A 20,822-nucleotide genomic window follows, 5' to 3' on the forward strand; every position below is an offset into this window, starting at 1 on the left:
GCCGTTGAGTATTGTTTTAGGGTGGGGATTGAATTGTAGAGATGGAGTTCTGCGGAGCAGCCTGGCTCAGTAATTGGCTTATGAAATGCTTTGACATGTCTCAACAATGTGATAAGGCGCTATGAATATTATTATTGCTACTGACTGTCACAGAGGACATTGCTAAGCATGTCAACTTGGAGTCACCTCAGCTTCAAGGAGAACCTGCATACCCCCGTAGGCCCCACTTCCCCCTCCATCCCTCCCCCTTACCATCACCCAAGACAAATAGAGAAACCAAAAATAAAACCCTTTGCGTTTCCTTTGCAACCGCAGGAGCGAGAAGCTCATGGTTGTCAAGCTCTATTGGGTTTGTATTTGGCTGCTGTGCTTTCAGCCATTATGCCCCAAAGCTTCGGAACTCTCTCCCGCAATCACTCCATCTTGCCCTCTCTTTTTGGATCACAACTGATGACCTTCCTCTTCGACCGTACTTCCGGTCATCTCCCCATGGCTCGGCGTCAGACTCTACCACTGTTAAGCGCTCCGAGACTCTGCCCCGCGTAAAGAGTGCTATATAAATGCGAGTTGTTGTGGAAGCCAAACCCTTCCTCCCTAGCTGAAGATAATAATCCTTGCATTTGATATAGCGCCTTATCACGTTGTCGAGACGTCTCAAAGTGCTTCACAGAATATACAGTAAAGTGGATTGACTGTATTTTGTGGGCGAAACGCGGCAGCCAATTTGCGCACAGCAACGTCCCACAAACAGCCATGAAGTAAGTGAACAATTTTATTGTGGGGGGGGGCGGGGGGCATTATCGGTCAGGACACCAGGAGAGAGAAACTCCTCTTTTTTCAAACAATCCCGTGGGATGTTTAACGTAATCATTTAAATGAATTAAGTAATTTACAATACCTTGACAATTTAAATCATTTAAAATCATTTCAACCCCCAAAAAATGTCAAATTAAAATATTAAAAAAAAATTGAATTTCTATTTGGAAATAATCAAGTTTGGCTGAAAAATACGGCTCTTTGGAGCCGGCCCAACCTTCCCAGAGTGCAGAATAAGTAGGAGCTGTGTGCGTGCTGGGTTTTGTAGTCTTGTTGCACTGGGAGGCAGGTTACGGGAAGAGAAGTGGGTGTTGGTGAGCACTGATGATCCAAGGCTCTCTCTATCTCTCTCACTTCAAGGGAGGGAGTGGGGGCTTTATTGACATGATCCAGGAGGAGGTGGGATAGACACACATCTGGATTGTCCAGGAAAGGGAGCGTTTTCGCTGGCGGCTGGGACTTTTTCTAGGCTAAAAAGTATCTGCTGGCGAAGGGAACCGGGCATGTTTGTGGTTTGTGTTTGTGTCGCCCTGGTAACGTTGTGGGGAAGGGAAGGGGAGGGTGGAGAGGCTGGTCAGCTGGGCATACAGAGCTCAGCACCCAATAACACAGGGCAGTCAGGCACTGAGGCTGCAAATACTGGTAAGTAGTGCTTGGTAAAGGGCATTTATCAAGCAGAAACTGCCGTTAACGTGGGCATTTTGTCTAGGGAGCTTCTCCAGGCTTGGTGAGGCTGTTGCACTCCCCCCCCCCCAGGGAGCAACCAGAGCAGACAGGAGCCGCACTCCACAGGAGGTGGGGAGTGGAAGCAGGAAAGCACCGATGCATTTAAGAGGGAATTCGATGCAAGGCAAGGGTGATTGTGCAGCCCTCCCGAGGTGAAGGGCACTGTTCTAAATGCAGCGCCTTGGGACGTCCTCCTGACGTGAAAGGCGCTTTATAAATGGAATCTTGTTGTTGTAAATGCAAGTTGTTGTTGTTTGGAAGGGAAGTAGGATGGCTGGAGGCTCATGGGTGGGGGGATGGAGTGGTCATAGAGGGCGTAGGCTGGCAAAATGCCATACAATACAAATTTGCATTTCTACAGTGTTGTTGCAAGGACATTTCAAAGCGCTCTACAGAAAAGCGTAGAAAATAAATGCATCGTCATGTTCTCCCTGGAATTGGAATATGCCTTTGTTTATTACGTTCTACTTTCTGGTTTACAATGAACTGGAGCTGCGAGTAGTATTGAATTTAAGTGTATCTACCAGGCAGAATATGGTCAAATGTCTTCTGTTTCAGGTTTCAGCAGTCTCAATGGATGAATATGAAATAATTCGACTAATTGGCGAAGGAGCATTTGGAAAAGCGTTCCTGGTTAAAGCTAAAGCTGGCAACATGCAGTGTGTTATAAAAGAAATCAAAACTGCAAAGGTGATATTGAAATCACAAATAAATCTACCTTCTATATATAATAATAAAGATGTAATATCTGCCTGTGTGTCAGCCAATAACTCAATAACCGATTGATGTAGAGACATGATTTATATCTCATCGGAAAGATCTTGCATGGGGGAGTGTCATGGGCATATTTTTTTGGTGGGGGGAATCTATCATTGATGAGCTATGACCCAAACAAGTTCATCACACATGTATAGCAGTTTTGCTTAAGATGTGCACACAGGGTTTATGGCATGTGAAATGGTTTGTGAGTGGTAACACTGAAATCTACATTCCATATTGGATCCTTTGGTTGCAAGAGTAGCTGCAACAGGTACAGCTCGTATATAATAATAATAGTAATCCTTGCATTTGGTATTGTGTCTTATCATGTCTCAAAGTGCTTCATAGGACTTAATGTAGAATTACGTTGGATGTTACATCATGGAGACAGGCCATTTGGCCCAACTAGGGGGCATGGGCTCAGTGGTGAAAAGGGCAATTTCAGAACAGAGGTTAACTAATGTCTGGAACAGGTTGCCAGGGTGGAGGATGGTTCAGGCCAGGACCTAGGACTCATTTGAGAAAACAGCTTGATACTCTGACAGGAAGATAGTAGAGTGGGTATTCTTGAAATGGGCAGAAGAGTCTTCTTAATCCGAATCTCTCTTGTGATCCAGTCGGATGCCTTTTAAGCAATTCTGTTAGAAATTGCAAGTCACTTTAGATCAGCATTTGTTGCATTAAATAGAGACTCTTTTAAGATTTGTACTTTTGTATTGAAAGGGATTAAAGCCTAATATCTATTGATAATTAATCCCCCCTTGAGGAAAATAGATATAAAATTCCCATTTACTGTAGTACTTTATATAGTGGAACCGTTTTGGAAGCTTGATTATGGTTAAGCATTTTTTTCTGCAATTGCCCTTGGTCATGAAGTATAATAATAATGTAAAATAGTCTCATGATCCAGCCAAGTCATGATTAACCGACAGAAATTAATTTACTTATTTGACTGTGCTTTCGGGCATCTTTCCCTCACAGCTCCCAACCCCATCTCAGGTGGCCAGCCAGCAGTGTCAAGTACTTTGAGACATCCTTTGTGGGACACGGCTGTGTGCAATTGGTTGCTGCATTTCATCCACAAAATACACAGTCACTACTTACTACTTACTACTACTACTTACTGCTTGGTAAACAGAGGCATGTGGAATAAGGAAACTCGCCTAAGGTTTCGCTCTGCCAGGGAATTGAATGCCCTCAATCAAAACTGAAGTGCTTGGATAATAATAATAACCCTTGCATTTGATATAGCGTCTTATAGACGCTATAAATGCAAGGAAATATTATTATTATCCTACCTGCTTTGAAAGGTGCTCCAAAATTGTACATTGTGTTTCTACGGTTGAAACAAAACATTATTTTAAGTAACTTCACTAAGTCTTCCTTGCATGTGTTCTCTTTTTCAGATGCGTCAGAAAGAAAGAGAGGCGTCCCTTAAAGAAGTCATGTTTCTGAAAAAAATGATGCATCCCAATATTGTCACTTTTTTGGATTCATTTGAAGGTCTTTAATGGTCTGTTAGGTCAAAGGGACTGTGTTCTTTGCTGGAGCTTTAAAGCTCCAGGGAGTTTTCTTCCTGCTGTTGGTAAATTTACTGATCTATGCCAGTCTGTGTTTTTAATGGCAAACCCCACTGCAATCACCTACACAAATATACAGTACAGTCGCTACATTTTACAGTGAATCTGGTGAAGCGCTTTGAGATGCCCTCTCACTGTGAAAGGTGCTAAGGTTTATTTATTATTAGAAGCAGGTACCAACTGGGTCCTACTTTCTCTGCATTTCAGAAGAAGCAGAATTTGGCAAATTGTTGAATTCGATTTTAAATTTGCAGCTTTCTTCTGCAGTTCTTAAAAGAACTTACAGAGAAATAGCTTTGAAATTAAAGTGGCGTTTAGGTCTGTAAGTCCAGAGATTTATGAGAAGATGAGAAAATACATATTTACTATCAAAAGCCAGTAAATGTAACAGCAGGAGGCAGAGACTGAACCTCATTGTGTCTCACTCTAACTTTGTGGTTAGCTATTTTTTTTATTGGTGATAGTTAAAGGCAGTTTCCCTTAAGAAGCTTATCTATTCTATTGTGATTTACTCTCAGTATATCAACTGGGTTCCTACTTACTGCTTGGTAAACAGAGGCATGTGGAATAAGGAAACTCGCCTAAGGTTTCGCCCTGCCAGGGAATTGATTGCCTTCAATCAAAACTGAAGTGCCTTGGATAATAATAATAACCCTTGCATTTGATATAGCGTCTTATAGACACCTCATGTCGTCAGAATGTCTCGAGGCACACACAGGACATTACAGTAAAGTGTAGTGACTGTGTATTTGTAGCCCAAAAGGCATTCAGTGCAAAACTCCAGGTTATAAATCTACCATTTTCTTCAACTTCCCATCAATAGCTTGTCAATATCCCATCACCGGATGAGAGAATGGGGCCAGAAAAAAAACAGAGCACAAACATAGAGAAAACAGTTCAAAATAATTCAATCAAGAAGCAACTCGGGAACTTCTCTCCTTAGTAGCTTTACTTGCACGAAGAATGTGAAATGATTGAACTTATTGGGTTGAATGGCTCTTTCTCGTTCCACACATTCTTAAATGCTATTTAGAGGCGAGTGACTAAACTTTCTGTTGAAAGTTTCAACACGAGAAGTTTGTCCAAACCATTTGGGGAATAATAATCCTTCTAATCGTTGCATATGATACAAGATATACTCCAGAGTGGCAGGATTGTGTGTACACAATAACCTTGTGGGCAAATGCAGCCACCAGCCAGTGCACACACAGCAGCGTCCCACAAACAGCGTCTTAAACAATGCACTTTGCAAATAATGTACATCTGTTCTGTTACAGAGAAGCAAAATCTGTACATAGCAATGGAGTACTGTGATGGGGGCGACTTAATGCACAAGATCAGTGGGCAACGCGGGGTAGCTATTGCAGAAGAACAGGTAAGAGCTGAATGGGATCAATTAAATCATAATCTAGGAAGAGGTTATTTTTACAGCACCTATCACTTAAGATGAACATTTCAAAGCAGTTTGCAAAGACAATAGGATCATCACATAGGGTGGGAAGGAGGAAAAGTTTGAGGGTTTTAATCTAAGTTGGGTATGATCAGAGAAAGAGGTTTTGGGAGAAGATGCAAGGGGTTTGGGGAGAGAGTTCTGGAGAGCAGGGGTGTAGTGGCTTTATCACAAATTGGTAACACACTTATCTTTGAACCAGAAGGTTGTGGGTTCAATCTCCATAATTGAGACTTTGAGCTCAAAGTTTAGACTGGCAGTCCAGCTGCCTATTAGGAGTGCGCTCTGTTGTCAGGATGAGACGTTAAATTGAAGTCCTGTCTATGCCTGTTCAGGTGGACATCAGAGATCCCATAGCACTATTCGAATAGGTGTCCTGGCCAATAATCTCGTAGGTAAAATTGGTCACTCACTTCCTGACTGTTTGTGGGACATTGCTGTGTGCAAAAGCCAGCATTTACAGTTCTTACAAAACATACTATCATTACACCTTACAGTAAATCCTGTGATGTTCTTTGAGACATCCTACTGACTGGGAAGATGCTGTATCAAATATAAGGATTGTTATTATAATTAATAATAATATTTTTATGAAGGGATTGAGAAATGAGCAGTAGACCAGAGTTGAAAGAAGGCCAGGGAGAGGGAGTGGGGGAAGGGCAGGAGGGATTATAAAAGTGCTCCTCTTCGATCGTGCCTTTGGTCACCCTCAGGCCTCTACCCTCCCTGCCCTCCACTCCTTCTGATCCCAACCCCCTGCTCTGACTATGCAGCACCTTGGGATGTCCTCCTGAAGTGAAAGGTCCTATACAAATGTAATTTGTTGTTGATGTTGTTATACCAAATATAAGGATTGTTATTATAACACTAATCCTCCTATTTGATCTAGCGCTTTACCATATCATCGAGCCATCTCAAAGCGCTGCAGAGGATACAATGTAAATGGTGTGGCTGTGTGTTTTGTGGTTGAATAGGATGAGGCAAGGTTATGAAGTGATATGAAGATTTAATAATAATGATCCTTGCATTTGATATAGTGCCTTATCACTGGCTTCCCATCACACAGAGGATACAGTTCAAGATCCTGGTCCTTACTTTCAAAGCCCTCCACGGTCTTGCTCCCCACTACCTCTCCAACCTCCTAACCCCCTTACCATCCTGTTAGTTCCCTCTGCTCAGCGGGCTCCTGCCTGCTTCACGTCCCCCGCCTTGCTCACCCCACTATTGGCTGGTGGGCCTTCCGCCATTCTGCCCCCACCCTCTGGAACTCCATCCTGCAGTCCCTACGTCTTGCCCCCTCCCTCGCTACCTTCAAGACCCACCTCAAGACCCTCCTCTTTTGATCTCCCTGCTTCCCCCCCTGCCCTCCCCCACCCGAACCCTATCTAACGCTATACAAATGTAACTTTGTTGTTAATATTGTTGTTCTAGACATCCCAAAGAGCTTCATACAATATACTGTAAAATAAATTGCAGAACAATTAATTCCAGAACACAATCCTCTCTCATTCCCCCGATAGTGCATGATGCTTTAATCTGGAAAATGGCGAAATGTCTTCATGTTTTTTTCCCCCTTCAATACTTTATATAATTTAAAACAAATACTGGAATCCTGTAGTTCAGTGGTTAGAGCACTCGCCTCGCAAACAAGAGGACCTGGGTTTGATTCCCCGCAGGACGAAACTTTAGGTAAGTTTCCTTACTCCACATGCCTCTGTTTATCCAGTAAGTAGGAACCCAGTTGTTAAGTCGATTGGCGGATCGCTTTTCTGGGGGAAATAATCCCTCAAAAAAATAATAATTTGGTAATTCAATCCACAACTGTTTGTGGGACTCTGCTGTGTACAATTGGCTGCTGCGTTTTGTCCACAAATATGCAGTCAATTCACTTTACAGTATATTCTGTGAAGACTTTGAAACGTCTAGAAGATGCGATAAGGCGCTAAATTAAATACAAGGATAATTATTATTGTTACGTGACTGACCTGCAGCAATCTCATTTTGATAGGTGCTCGACTGGTTTGTGCAGATCTGCTTGGGGCTGAAACACATTCATGACCGTAAAATCCTGCATAGAGACATCAAAACACAGGTGAGCGTAATAATAATATAATAATAATAATTGCATTTGGTATAGCGCCTTATCACGTCATTGAGACGTCTCAAAGTGCTTCACAGGGTGTACTGTGAAGTGAATTGACTATATTTTGGAGATGAAATTGCGCACAGCATTGGTAGAGAGCAATAACAAGCATGAAATTATCATATGAATCTGTCTATAATATGGTACAAATTAAAATACAAATTTACATTTATATAGTGCCTTTCCCATCGGGATTAATATATCTCAGAAAATGATGGAAATATGGTTCATCGCTGTTTTAGACTGTTTATTTTCTATTTTGTTTTATTTCAGTGGTTTTCCTTTTCTCTCCTATTCTCTCTTGTACATTCTTCCTGCATTTGCCATTTCCCCAATAGAGCAGAGAGAGCCAGGGTTGGCTATCTACTTGAAGGCTGCCACTGTGTGTGTGTCTGTGTGTGTGCGTGATGCTGCTGTGTGTGTGAAAAAATGCTCAAGATTACGACATGGCATTATATTCTGTCCTGTATGAAAATAATGATCCTTGCATATGATATAGCGCCTCATCACATCTTTGAGACGTCTCAAAGCCTCTCTGCCACCACCCTCTGGAACTCCATCCCTTGCCTCCTTCAAGGCCCGTCTCAAGATCCTCCTCTTCGACCCCGCCTTCGGCCACCCCCCTACCCCTACTGCCCTACACCCCTCCTGATTCCAACCCCCAGCTCGGGTCCAAGTCCCTGAAGGTGTAGCGCCTTGGGATCTCCTTCCGATGTGAAAGGCGGTATACAAATGTGTTTTTGTTGTTGTTGTATTTGTTGTTGTTTGAATGTTGACAAAACGAACAAAGCACAAAGAGAAAATCTGAAAGAATGGTCCATTTTCATCAGCCTCATAGCTTTTTTTTATATCCACAGAATATTTTTCTCTGTAATAACGGGGTGACTGTAAAACTCGGAGACTTTGGAATAGCTCGAATGCTAAACAAGTAGGTTTCTGTTAACTCCGGTGGATATGCCAAGCATTAGGGTTGTTATTGGTTCCATCTTGGTTGGCATCAGTTACAACAAATCTATCTACTTAATCTCAATGTGACAAGACTGTTACATATTCAGTAGTATTGTACTGTATTGTATTAAATATTGTAGTTCCATACTGGCTATTCCCATCTGACAAAGTTGTGCCTGTGTATGCTTTATTCCCCCTTTCACTGTATGCCTCCCCACCCCCCGGCTTCCTATATTCCCGTCCCCCCGCCACACCCCACCTTAATTTCTTCCAAGATCAAAGCTACTATAACCGCCCCAAAGAAGTGACCACCTCTGGCTGGAGATTGAATCGCACATGTCTCTAAAGTGACATTGGTCGCAACAGATGTCTCTAAGAAGTTTTAGTTATTTATTGTAAAGAATTGTTGGATCATTTCATCATTGTAAAGCTGCTGAAATGTAATCACACCTATCCCTCAGTTGAAAAAATCTCATAGTTTAGGCCACAAGCTATCTAAACACACTGTATTGTATTATATAATAATAATAATAATAATCCTTGCATTTGATATAGCGATTTATCACGTCTTCTTTCTTGGCCAACGTTTCGCCTTACCGGGAATCAAACCCAGGTCTACTCGCTTGCGAAGCGAGTGCTCTAACCACTGAGCTACAGGACTCCAGATGTTAAAAGAAGCATTTCTGTAGAACTGTACTGATAACTTCTAAGCTTTATTCTGCATAATGATTTCTGCAATCCTCAGAATTTATTTAGCACACTGGAGAGTTTGCATGTTACCCACTTGCAGATCCAAACTTGCATCTTCTTTTGGTCCACTTAGTGGAATTACCAGATTGTACCTCCAATAAATCTGGTCTGCAAAATAAAAATGATGATCGCTAGTCTAGCAACACTTGTACATTTGTTCACTAGTAATCGTTGGTCAGAATGTGTCAGATAATTCCTGTTGCATAAACTGATATTGTTCTGAAAATAATTTACTTTGTTTTATCTGTACTCTATTCTATTAGTACCATGGAATTAGCACATACATGTATTGGAACACCTTACTACCTATCTCCTGAGATTTGTGAGAATCGACCATACAATAACAAGACGTAAGTGCATAGATGGGAAGATTCCTTCTTTAAAACTCTTTGGGACATTTTTCTTTAAATCAAAAAACATTGTTTTCTATTCTGAATACAATATGCTTTATTATGCAATGTACAATATTCTGATTTCAATTTCAATACAAAATTAATAGTTGCACAACTTAAACTGAACCTGATAAAACTGGCGTTGAAAGATGCTGAACAAAAGCTGTGTTGTGCAAGAGTGCAAAGATGACTCGGTTTTATTTCAATTATTTGCCATCAAGGCGGTTTGCTTAGACCTTTGACTGGCAGAATGTAAATTTAAGCAAAAGGCAAAATACTGCAAATGCTGGAAATCTGAAATAAAAACAGAAGTCGCTGGGAACACACAGTAGGTCAGGCAGCGTCTATGGAGAGAGGAAAGAGAGTTAATGTTTCAGGTTGCTGACCTTTCGCCGGAACTCTTTTAACGCTGAATTTCATGGAAGTAGCGGTGAGCGTGGGTGGATCCGAAGCAGGAAGGGTGGAATTTGAGCCGAAATCCATATGGAATGAGTTGGAGCCTGAGACAGTTGCTGAGAAAAGAGACGTGGCTGTCAAAGCGAATTTTAGGGAACACATCATCAAACACAAGAAGAGAAGCAGATAGTAAGGAAGGTGAACAGGGTAAAAGGGAAAAATGAAAGTCCCGTTGAAGAGGAGACAGAACTTCTTCAAGATAGGCAGGTATTCCTGGAAGAGAAGTGGCAGTGAATTCAACTATAAATAAAAGGCAAAATACTGCAGCTGCCGGAAATCTGAAATAAAAGCCGTTCTGACGAAAGGTCACCCACCTGAAATGTTAACTCATTTTCCTCTCTCCATAGATGTTGCCTGACCTGCTGAGTTTTCCCAGCAACTTCTGTTTTTTATTTTAGAAAATAATAAAGTTTATTGTGTCAATTGTAAGATGAGCTTTAGTGGAGCCATGTGCTCAGTGAACAATGAACTGAAACTACATTTCTGCCAATAAGTAACAACTGTGAAATGTTTACAACCGAGAGAAGCAACGATCTGAATGTTACCATTGATGTTTCAGCATGCATCTAACTATAAAGCTCATTGCTTTCTTGTATTGTGACCTATTTTTGGTTTTCCTAGTGATATTTGGTCCCTTGGTTGTGTCCTGTATGAGCTGTCCACTCTGAATCATCCAGTAAGTATTGTAAATGTCACAGGTAAGGGAAACAGTGGAGAATTTAACAAGCCTTACACAGGACCACAAGATTGGTTTGGATGAAGAAGGCCCTTTGGTTCATCCAATCTCATCCCTCCAGAACACCAACCCTGCCTCCCTGCTCCCATCACTATACCATCACTGCTTTTTAAATAAGTCTAGTGTCCTAACCTCTAACACTTTCCAAGCAACCTGTTCCAGTTGTTGATTACTATCTGTTTAAAGAGAAATTTCCTGGTGTCTGTCTTGAAATTGCCCTTTACAATTCTAAACCTATATCTTTTTGTTCTACTGTCACGATACATCCCAAAGTATTGATCTGGGTTTACTTCCATCCTCTTTAAAATGTTATACATCTCTATGAGATGCCCTCTGAGTCATCGTCTCTCAAGACTGAAGCACCTTGGGACATCCTCCTGACGTGAAAGGCGCTATACAGATGTAATTTGTTGTTGTTGAAGAGCTGTAGCTTGTCTAGTTGTTGCTCATAGCTCATTCCTCTAACACTGGGGACCATCCTCGTTGCTGTTTCTGCACAGCCTCTAGGGTCTGGTCAGTCCCCTTATCTTGCGATGATCAGAACTGTATGTAGTGTTCAAGATACAGTCTGACCACAGCACTTTACAGCCTGAAAATGACGCCTGGGATCTAAACTCAACTGAATTGAATTCCATAGCTCAGTGGTTAGAGCACTCGCCTCGCAAGCGAGAGTCCTGGGTTTGAATCCCAGTAGAGCGAAATGTTGAGCAAATTTCCTTACGCCACATGCCTCTGTTTACCTAGCAGCAAGTAGGAACTTGGTTGTTAGTCGATTGGGGGATCGCTTTTCCAGGGGTAATAATTCCTTAAAGAAAACAAAACTTTTTTTTTAGTCGCTCAATCCATGACTGTTTGTGGGACACTGCTGTGCGCAATTGGCTGCTGCATTTCGCCCACAAAATATGCAGGCCCTAGAGAGCTTATGTTACATTAATGAAATTTGGAGATTGAAGAGTTAAACTAGGTTTCTTCAGTGATGTGATGCATGCATCAGTAAGGTAAGTGAGAAATATTTCTTGAGAGTCTGTATCTGATCAAAATAATCTGTTCTTTCTATAATTTTATTTATTGTTAAAATCATTTTCCACAACTTTTTTTTTCAGTTTGAGGGTAAAAGTCTGCGTCATTTGGTGGTGAAGATTTGCCGAGGTCACTTTGCTCCGATAAACCCCAGATACTCCTATGATCTGCGGATGTTGGTGGCTCAGCTGTTCAAAGTTAACTCTCGCGACCGGCCGTCCATCAATTCCATTTTAAAAAAGAACTTCTTAGAAAAACGTATCGGAAGACATCTGAGCCCCGAGGTAAGGTGATTATTTGGAGTCTAAATGCTTTTCACAAAATTGGTTTGGATGAAAAATGCCTTTCAGCCCATCCAATCTCTCCAGAAAACCCTCCCTAGTCCCAATACAGCATCAAATGCTTTTTAAATGGCTCCAGTGTCTTGGCCTCTATCTACCACCTTTCCCATTGTTAATAAGCAAGTAACAAAAAGGATTTTTTTTAGTGAATGGCATATGACAACCCTCTATATCTGTGCAGTTAAAATGCTATTAACCCTGACCATTTGTACAGCACCTTTCACTTTGGGAGGACGTCCCAAAGCACTGAAATATTATGTTATATATTATATTGTAACACTGGCAGGTTAATGGTCACCAGCTAAATAGTCTAAGGGGCAATTTTTATCCACAATCGGATCTCCACAATACTATTTTTTAAGAAATCGCAGACAAAGTTTGCGTTTTTAAAATAAAATTATTTTAGTTATGTCCAATTATTTTCAAAATGTTCTCTCCATTGGTGAAATGCCTTTCTCTGCTCCTGGACTGGTTCCCTCTTATTGGGGGGGAGGAGTGTGTCCATGTGCACTGGTTGCCTGCCTACACACTACCCAAAAACACTTGTTCATGTGTGAGCTTTGGCATTTAGTGTTGACAGACCACTTGACTGAAAAGGGCATCATAGCCAAACCTGTCCTCTTTTCACCTGGTTACCACACATGAGCACTACCTGTCAAAGCTGCTTGACGACAGACCAGTTAACACAACTGATTTTATCGTACATAACGGTGGGAAAGGCTGGAGCCAATTTAGCCTTGCCATGTAACCCCCACAGACCACCACAGACCGAGATTCGTACCACTTCAGTTACTGGTTCCTGATTCATAAACTTTGTCCAATGCATCATTGGGAGTTTTCTTTTAATTAATCGCTTGATAATTCCTTTGAAATCTGCCAGTACTGAAGAATCACAGAATATATTGCAAAGTGTATTGACTTTGTATTTTCTGGGCGAAACACGGCAGCCAATTGCGCACGACAGTCTCTCACAAACAGTCGTGGATTGCGTCACCTCTTTTTTGAGGGATTATTACCCTCGGAAAGTGATCCACCAATCAGCTAAACAACCGAGTTCCTACTTACTGCTAGGTAACCGGAGGCGCGTGGAGTAAGGAAACTTGCCTAAGGTTTCACCCAGCCTGAGAATCGAATCCAGGTCCTCTCGCTTGCGAGGCGAGCTCGCTAACCACTATGCTAGAGGAGTCCATCAAAGTTAAATATTAATAGTAAAATGTAAGCGTTCTTGTTGATTTCTTTGGTTTGGAATGGTTAACGGAATCCTCTGTCTAATATGTATTTTAAGATCTCTGTCAATATATATTGCAGTTAATAAAAGAAGAATTTAGCCACACAGTCATTCACAGAAAGAAACCAGCAGCACCCAGATCTACTGCAGTGGTCCCACAGCAAGGTACAGCAAGCTTAATTATAATTGAATAATAATTATAATGCTGTGATTTGATATAGCGCCTTGTCATGTTGTTGCAACGTCTCAAAAAGCTTCAGGGGATTTTACTGTGAAGTGTAGTGACTGTGTATTTGTAGGCAAATGTGACAGCCAATTTGCACACAGCAATGTCCCACACACAGCCATGAAATGCTTGACCAATTTTATTTGAGGTTTTATTGGCCCAGACATTTTGAGAAATCCCTTGCTTTTTTCAAATGGTGTATCTTTAACATCCACCTGAACAAGCTTCGACAGAACCTTGTTTTAATGTCTCATCCAAAAGATAGCACCTCCAGCAATGCAGGGTATCCCCAGGCACTGTGTTGGAATGTCAGCCTAGACTTTGAGTTTAAAATCCTGATGTGGACTTCAATAGACACTCTTCTGACTCCGGGTACCAATGAAGTGAGAGTACTACTAACAGAACCAGGCTGATACCCCAAACTTCACCTCGTGTTAGCCTGAAAATAATTCAGGCGTGAGAATGTTTAAATTCTCTGCGCTGTTTTAATAATAATCGTTTTTGGTTTAGTGGCTTATCACTTCGGTGAGTTATCTCAAAACGCTTCACGGGATTTATTGCAGAGTGCAGTCACTGCATGGTGTTTTCTTTTACTGTCTTTACTTGTGGATTATTGCCACAAGCTCCAAAGATTCAGAGAGCTAAATGTGAGGAGAAGCACGTCTTGGGGCAACTCATGAAGAAAAAACAACCAGCTCGTTGTGAATGGAAACCTCCAGCGGTGATCAACAGGCCAAATATCAAGGTGCAGTAGAAAGCTTGCTTAATCAACAGTAACAGTGTCTAAAATCACCTCAGTTACTGAGCATCTGTTATTGTGAGAGAGGAAACCAGATGCTATAGAGTTACCTTGTTCTGTGGAGTGGCCATTTTCTTTCTACCCGGACATGCTGAGACATTCAGATAACAGTAACATCAACAATAACAACTTGCATTTATACAGCGCTCTTCAAGCGGGACAGTGTCTCAGAGCACTTAATAGTGATGGAGACTGATGCCGAACCGGTGGGAGGGAGGAGGTGACTGTAAGCATGGCCAAAGCGAAAGATCTTTAGTCGTGATCTAAAAGAGGGGAAGGAGGGGGCAAGGTGGAGGGATTGCGGGAGAGAGTTCGAAGGCTTCAGGGTGTAGTGGCTGAAAATGCGGGCGCCAATGGTGGACCAGAGGGAACAAGGGACAAGCAGGAGGCCAGAGCCAGTCGAGCAGAGGCAGCAGCATGGAGGAATGGGGAGAAAGCAGGTCAGAAAGGTAGAGGGGCCAGGGTGTGAAAGGATTTGTAGAATGAGAGGATCTTGAAATCGATCCATTCTGTGTTAGGGTGCTAGTGGAGTCTGGCGAAGACTGATGCGATGGGGGGTGCAGAGTTTAGTGCGGGTGAGAATATGGGCGTCAGAGTTCTGTATCATTTCTAGTTTCGGGTAATAATCATAATAATAATAATCCATGCGTTTGATATAGCGCTTTTCACGTCTTCTAGACGTCTCAAAGTGCTTCACAGAATATAATGCAAAGTGAATTGACTGTATATTTGTGGGCGAACGCGGCAGCCAATTGCGCACAGCAGTGTCCCACAAACAGTCATGGATTGAAAATGACCAATTTATTATTGTTTTGGCTTTTTTTNGGAGGGATTATTATTAGGGATGTGGAGTAAGGAAACTTGCCCAAGGTTTCGCCCTCTGCCTGGAATTGAACTCAGGTCTCTCACTTGCAAAGCGAGTGCTCTAACCACTGAGCTACTGGACTCCACGAGTTAATGGAGTTGGGGAGACTGGCAAGGAGGGCATTGGAACTGTCGAGGAGGGAGGTGACGAATGCGTGGATGATGGTTTCGGCTGCCTTAAGGGAGAGGTGGGCAATGTGACGGAGTATAGATTAAAAAAAAATCTATGAAAAGTTTCTAACTTTTGCAAACAATTTCAGCCATTTCACCATCTACCGGTAGCAAAACTGCCGCCTCCACAGATCCGCGGGCAGTATGGTAAATACCATGCTTATCTGGAGTACTTGGAGAAGAGACAAGATGACCATAGGTCTCCACCGGGACCTCATCACAACTATGTAATGGAAGGTTACAGGCATAAAATGAATCGTGATCCATCCCAATGGTATGTAGAACTGTAATTTTCCAGTAGTTTCAAGGTTTAATGTAACACACTGTCCAATGCAGAACTCAGGTTATAGTCACAGGAATATGGGGAAAGGGCAAGTAAATGGGACTGAAAGCATCGCTCTTTAAAAGAGCATAATTATGATAATAATAATAATCCTTGCATTTGATGGAGTCCTGTAATTTATAGCACTCGTCTCACAAGCGAGAGGAACTGGGTTTGATTCCCGGCAGGGTGAAACGTTGGGCAATTTTTCTTACTCCGTACGTCTCTGTTTACCTAGCAGTAAGTAGGAATCTGGTTGTTAGTCGATTGGCGGAATGCTTTTCCGGGCGTAATAATTCCTTCAAAATAAAAATAATTTGGTCACTCAATCCAGCAGTTGGCTGACGCATTTGGCCCACAAAATATAGTCAATTCACTTTACAATATATTCTGTGAAGCGTTTGAGACTTCTTGAAGAGGTGATAAGGCACTATATCAAATGCAAGGATTATTATTATTGATAGAGCGCCTTATTGCTTCGTTGAGACATCTGAAAGCGCTTCACAGAATATATTGTAAAGTGAATCAAATGGCTATTTTATGGGGACAAATGGCAGCCAATTGCACACAGCAGTGTCCCACAAACAGTCGTGGATTGAGTGACCAAATTATTATTATTAATTTTCCAAAATACCCCCAGGCTTCTGCTTGAATGTGACTGTGACACACTTCCCAGTGTTAGCCACTAGGGGGTATGTAAGAGCGGTTTGGGAATGGTCCTCCCACCCTTCAGAGGGTTAGTTGCTACACTCAAACTCACACCCATCCTGTGCACTGCAGCACTAATGTGCATACAACACAATTATTAGGAGTTTTGACGAACGAAAGAAAATAACTCTTGGAACAAAATTTTAATTTGGTTATAATAATGATCGTAATAATCCTTACATTATGTACATTGGGAGGACTTCCCAAAGTGCTTCGCTGGATATATTAAAAGTGCAGTGACTTGTGTATTTTTGTGGGTGAACATGGCAGCCAATTTGCCACAGCAATGTCCCACAAAAAGCAATGAAATGAATGAGCAATTTATATTTGGAGGGATTGCTGGAGTTTCATGAAGTCCAAAAAGGAACTTTTGTCCATTTCAGGCCAGTTGGAGTGCACGAAGAATACCTTCAGAGAAAGCTGGAAGCACAGCAGTACAAAATCAAGGCGGAAAAACAATTGGTAGGTGGATTGAAACAACAACAAATTACATTTGTATAGCACCTTTCATGATGGGAGGACATCCCAAGACGCTGGACCATCAGGGATTTGGACCCGAACTGGGGGTTGGGATCAAGAGGGGTGGTGGGCAGGGAGGGTAGTGGTAGGAGGGTGAGTGACCGAAGGCAGGGTTGAAGAGGAGGGACTTGAGACTGGCCTTGAAGGAGGCAGGGTGGAGGCAGAAAGGCTGTAGACCCGACTGCCCCGATGGTGGGGCAGGCTGAGCGGAGGAAGCAGTCAGATCTATATGGAGTTAGCAGGTCTCAAAGGTAGGGAGGAGTAAGGCCGTGGAGGACTTTGAAGGCGAGGTCGATTATACAAATATTGGATCTCTTAGTTTAGCTCGTCTAATAAAAAGTCCTTTTTCAAAAAAAAGTTACGGACTTGCTGCATTGCATTCCCCAGGGAATACGCCCAGGTTCATCAGACCCTCATCAAGATCGATTGCAGAGACAGCATCTGCAGGCTCCACAGTGTACTGAGCAACAAGCTAAGAAAAAAGGAACGAAAGATGAGGTAAGCCTTCCATTTGATTTTGTGCCTATTATGTTCAAAGTGCTTCTCGGAGAAATACTGTCAAGTGTAGTGAATCTGTATTTGAGGTCAGTTTGCGCGCAGCAAACTCCTACAAACTGCAATCAACTGAGTGATCGATTTATCTGGAGAATTGTTGCCCAGGACACAGGAACCATTGGCCAAGATCAGTGCTCAGAGACGCTACCACTCGCAGAGGTCTCTATATAAAGAGTAATAATAATCCTTACATTTGGTAAACTTTTCATGTCAGGGGGCCGTGCTTCACAGGAGTTTACTGTAAAGTGTGGTGTATTTGTAGGTGAATGCGGCAGCCAATTTGTCCATAGCAATGTCTCACAAACAGCCATGTAGTGAATGACCAATTTTATCTGGGGGATTGTTTTCTAGGACATCGGGAGAACTTCTTATTCTTATACAGTATTATAAGATCTTTAACATCCACCTGAGCAAATAGGCGAGACCTCATTTTATCTTCTTATCCGATGGATGGATTTCTGCTTTAAACTCTAATGGAGGGCATAGGGGTTGACTACAAAATCCAAAGTCACTACACATTACTGTGAATCATGTGAAGCACTTTGAGATGTCCTCCTGACATGAAAAGTGCTAAATGAAATGCAAGGATTATTATTATAGAAGATACACAAGTATCTTCTATACCCATTGTCTTCTATAATTAGTAATAAGGATTAATATTCCTTGCATTTGGTATAGAGCCTTATCACGTCATCGAGGCATTCAATGCACTTCACAGGATATACAGCAAATGGATTGACTGTATTTTGTGAGCAAAATGCGAGAACCAGTTTGCACACAGCGATGTCCCACAAACAGCCATGGAGTGAAAGACCAATTTTATTTGAGGGATCATTGGCTAGGACCTCGGGAGAAAGTCCCTTCTCTTTTCGAATAGAGTATCCACTGAACAAATAGATGGGACCTCATCCAAAGGACGACACTTGCGACAATGCATTACATCCCCAACGCTGCATTAATAATAATAATAATACTTGCATTTGATATAGCTCTTTTCACGTCTTCTTGACATCTCAAAGCGCTTCACAGAATAGACTGTAAAGTGAATTGACCGTATATTTATGGGCGAAACGTAGAAGCCAATTGCGCACAGCAGTGTCCCACAAACAGTCATGGATTGAAAATGACCAATTTATTATTGCTTTGTTTTGGAGGGATTATTATTAGGTGTGTGGAGTAAGGAAATTTGCCCAAGGTTTCGCCCTCTGCCTGGAATTGAACCCAGGTCTCTCTAACCACTGAGCTACAGGACTCCAAATTGGAGTATCAGCTCAGACGATGTGATTGTATGTACCCACAACCTTCTGATTTAGAGGCAAAAGTTCTACCGCTGCACCAGGCTGATGATCAATTCTATCCTTGTTATCAGAGTATTGGGTATTTGCATATTTTCAAAAAATTACTTTTTCATGTTTATTAGATTTATTGCGGTAAGGGATAAATAGATTATAGAGTGAATTCAGTGGCAGCAATAAACATGGAGAAAGTAACCCCATGCTCATGATCTTTGTTATGACTAATGTGGAAGAAGTGTGATTTCAGACAACTGGAACATGAATCTTTTATATCTTAGGAATATCGCCAGCAGTTAAAGAAAATAAGGCAACAGTATCAGTGCGAGGTAAAAGAAATTAAAATCAAAATGGAAGCAAAAGAGGTAAGGCTGTATACTTGTCTCATTATCTATAACCCACACATGAATGATTTAGCGTGGCTGATGGGGGTGGGGGGGGGGGGTCAGTTAGGTAATAGTTTTGATAGTGGAAAAGGGGGGAAAGAGGGGAGAACAAAGTTGCTTGTATGAAAATGCTCATTTCTATCTAGTTAATGGTTTTGTGTGAGCTTGTGTACTTCATTGTGTGTGTTACCTAGAATCCAGCTGAGACGTATCTTGTTGATCGAGAGGAACCTGCAGATGAATTGTTTGAACCACAGGAGCCATGCAGAAATAAAAGTCCTATTCAGGTATGGCATCCTTCCATTAAAGATTATGCCAAGCACAGCAATGGGTGGACCACTGGTTTGTACATTTTAATATTAAACATGACTTGACCTTGTTGAGATGAAAATGTGCACTAACTTTGCGTGTTGTTTATAATCCATTGGGTTAGATGTTGGGCTAGTTATTAAGTTTTCTTAATGCGTAAATATAAATAGTATCAGCCTGACTAACTGTTATAAATATTTAATTTATTATTATTATTTATGCATTTAAAAGAAGTGTAAAGAGAATATTCAAAATGATTGGCTACTCATCTCATTATACAGTTTTCGTTCACTCACTTTTTACATTCTGCAGGTTGTTGAAGATGATCTCAAACAAGTGAGACTTCACCACCAGGTGGAAATGAAGGCACTTGAGAACAAGTACAAAGTAAAGGTAAATGGTACTGATATTACAATGCAATAGAAATTTACATCAAGTCAGGAAGTCATCCGAAGGCACTTAACAGTACTGGCTGGGCATCCAAGCTTGGGATGGGCCCAGAGGAGAGTAGGGAGGGGAACGATGACTAAAATTGTGGTCAAAGAGGTAGGTCTTAAGATGGACCTTGAACGAGGTGCTGTGGAGAGGAGCGCATTGGACAAACCATGGGATGGAGTTCAAGAGAATGGAGACAAACAGCCTGGAAGGTCTGCCAACCATTCCTCACAGAGCTTCAATAAAATACAATTATTTGGGGGATAGCTAGTTCGGCACCTGATCCAAGGGTGGAGGGAGTGGAGCGATGATCAAAGAGCTGGGCTTTAAAAATGGGCAAATGAAGGAGAGGAGTTTTTAACAAGAGTTTTCTGTAAAACGTAGGGAGCATATTTTAATTGTAAGCAGCCAAATGACACACAGCAGTGTACCACAAACAGTCATAAAGTGAATGACCAGGTTTATCTGGGGGATTTTTTTGGTCAGGATACCAGGAGAAATTCCTTCTCATTTTGAATGGTGCTATGGGTTCCTCAGTGTCCTCTGAAAAGGCAGAGAGGACCTTGGTTTAACTCTGAGGCTTGGGTTGATAGTTGCTGGATTCTAGAGTCTGGGTTCACGAACACCTACTCATATATCCAGGGGTTGGTATCCCCCTTGATTAGTTTGCAGAGAGGTAAGCAGATGCTCCTCAAGCTCCACACTCCTAACTAGTGCCACCATCACCAGGTGGGTAGGGATGTGTGTCCGAGTGTGGGTAGCAAGAAGGTGGCAACGCCATCATGCATTTCATGCTGAGCTTTGCTGCACCGCAGGAAGCTAGCAAGGAGTCCCTGGTACCTGCCATTCACCGAATGAGGGTTGGTATCTCAATCAGAGTCTTCAGACATG

At 42.0% G+C, this 20,822-nt stretch overlaps 1 protein-coding gene across 3 annotated transcripts in view; it reads left to right on the forward strand.

Annotated features, from left to right (window-relative positions):
* Positions 1–1,097: 1,097 nt before the first annotated feature.
* LOC103177169 (serine/threonine-protein kinase Nek5) overlaps positions 1,098–20,822 on the forward strand; it is a 29,105-nt gene continuing 9,380 nt past the window's right edge. Inside the window, exons 1-17 of one of the 3 annotated variants that reach the window (XM_007891209.2) lie at positions 1,098–1,130; positions 2,101–2,232; positions 3,708–3,804; positions 5,159–5,256; positions 7,340–7,423; positions 8,332–8,402; positions 9,436–9,522; positions 10,642–10,696; positions 11,860–12,060; positions 13,426–13,510; positions 14,195–14,316; positions 15,495–15,679; positions 16,819–16,897; positions 17,342–17,452; positions 19,083–19,166; positions 19,382–19,474; positions 19,809–19,889. In XM_007891209.2, the coding sequence (XP_007889400.1) occupies positions 2,116–2,232; positions 3,708–3,804; positions 5,159–5,256; positions 7,340–7,423; positions 8,332–8,402; positions 9,436–9,522; positions 10,642–10,696; positions 11,860–12,060; positions 13,426–13,510; positions 14,195–14,316; positions 15,495–15,679; positions 16,819–16,897; positions 17,342–17,452; positions 19,083–19,166; positions 19,382–19,474; positions 19,809–19,889 (1,650 nt within the window). In that variant the 5' untranslated portion in view covers positions 1,098–1,130; positions 2,101–2,115. Of the gene's footprint in view, positions 1,131–1,305; positions 1,459–2,100; positions 2,233–3,707; positions 3,805–3,873; positions 3,887–5,158; positions 5,257–7,339; positions 7,424–8,331; positions 8,403–9,435; positions 9,523–10,641; positions 10,697–11,859; positions 12,061–13,425; positions 13,511–14,194; positions 14,317–15,494; positions 15,680–16,818; positions 16,898–17,341; positions 17,453–19,082; positions 19,167–19,381; positions 19,475–19,808; positions 19,890–20,822 lie in introns of those variants that run through there. The other 2 variants (XM_007891208.2, XM_042334738.1) reach the window with 2 other exon arrangements.

This window comes from Callorhinchus milii, unplaced genomic scaffold (assembly GCF_018977255.1).
Source record: "Callorhinchus milii isolate IMCB2004 unplaced genomic scaffold, IMCB_Cmil_1.0 Scaffold4, whole genome shotgun sequence".
Classification (NCBI taxonomy): Eukaryota; Metazoa; Chordata; class Chondrichthyes; order Chimaeriformes; family Callorhinchidae; genus Callorhinchus; species Callorhinchus milii.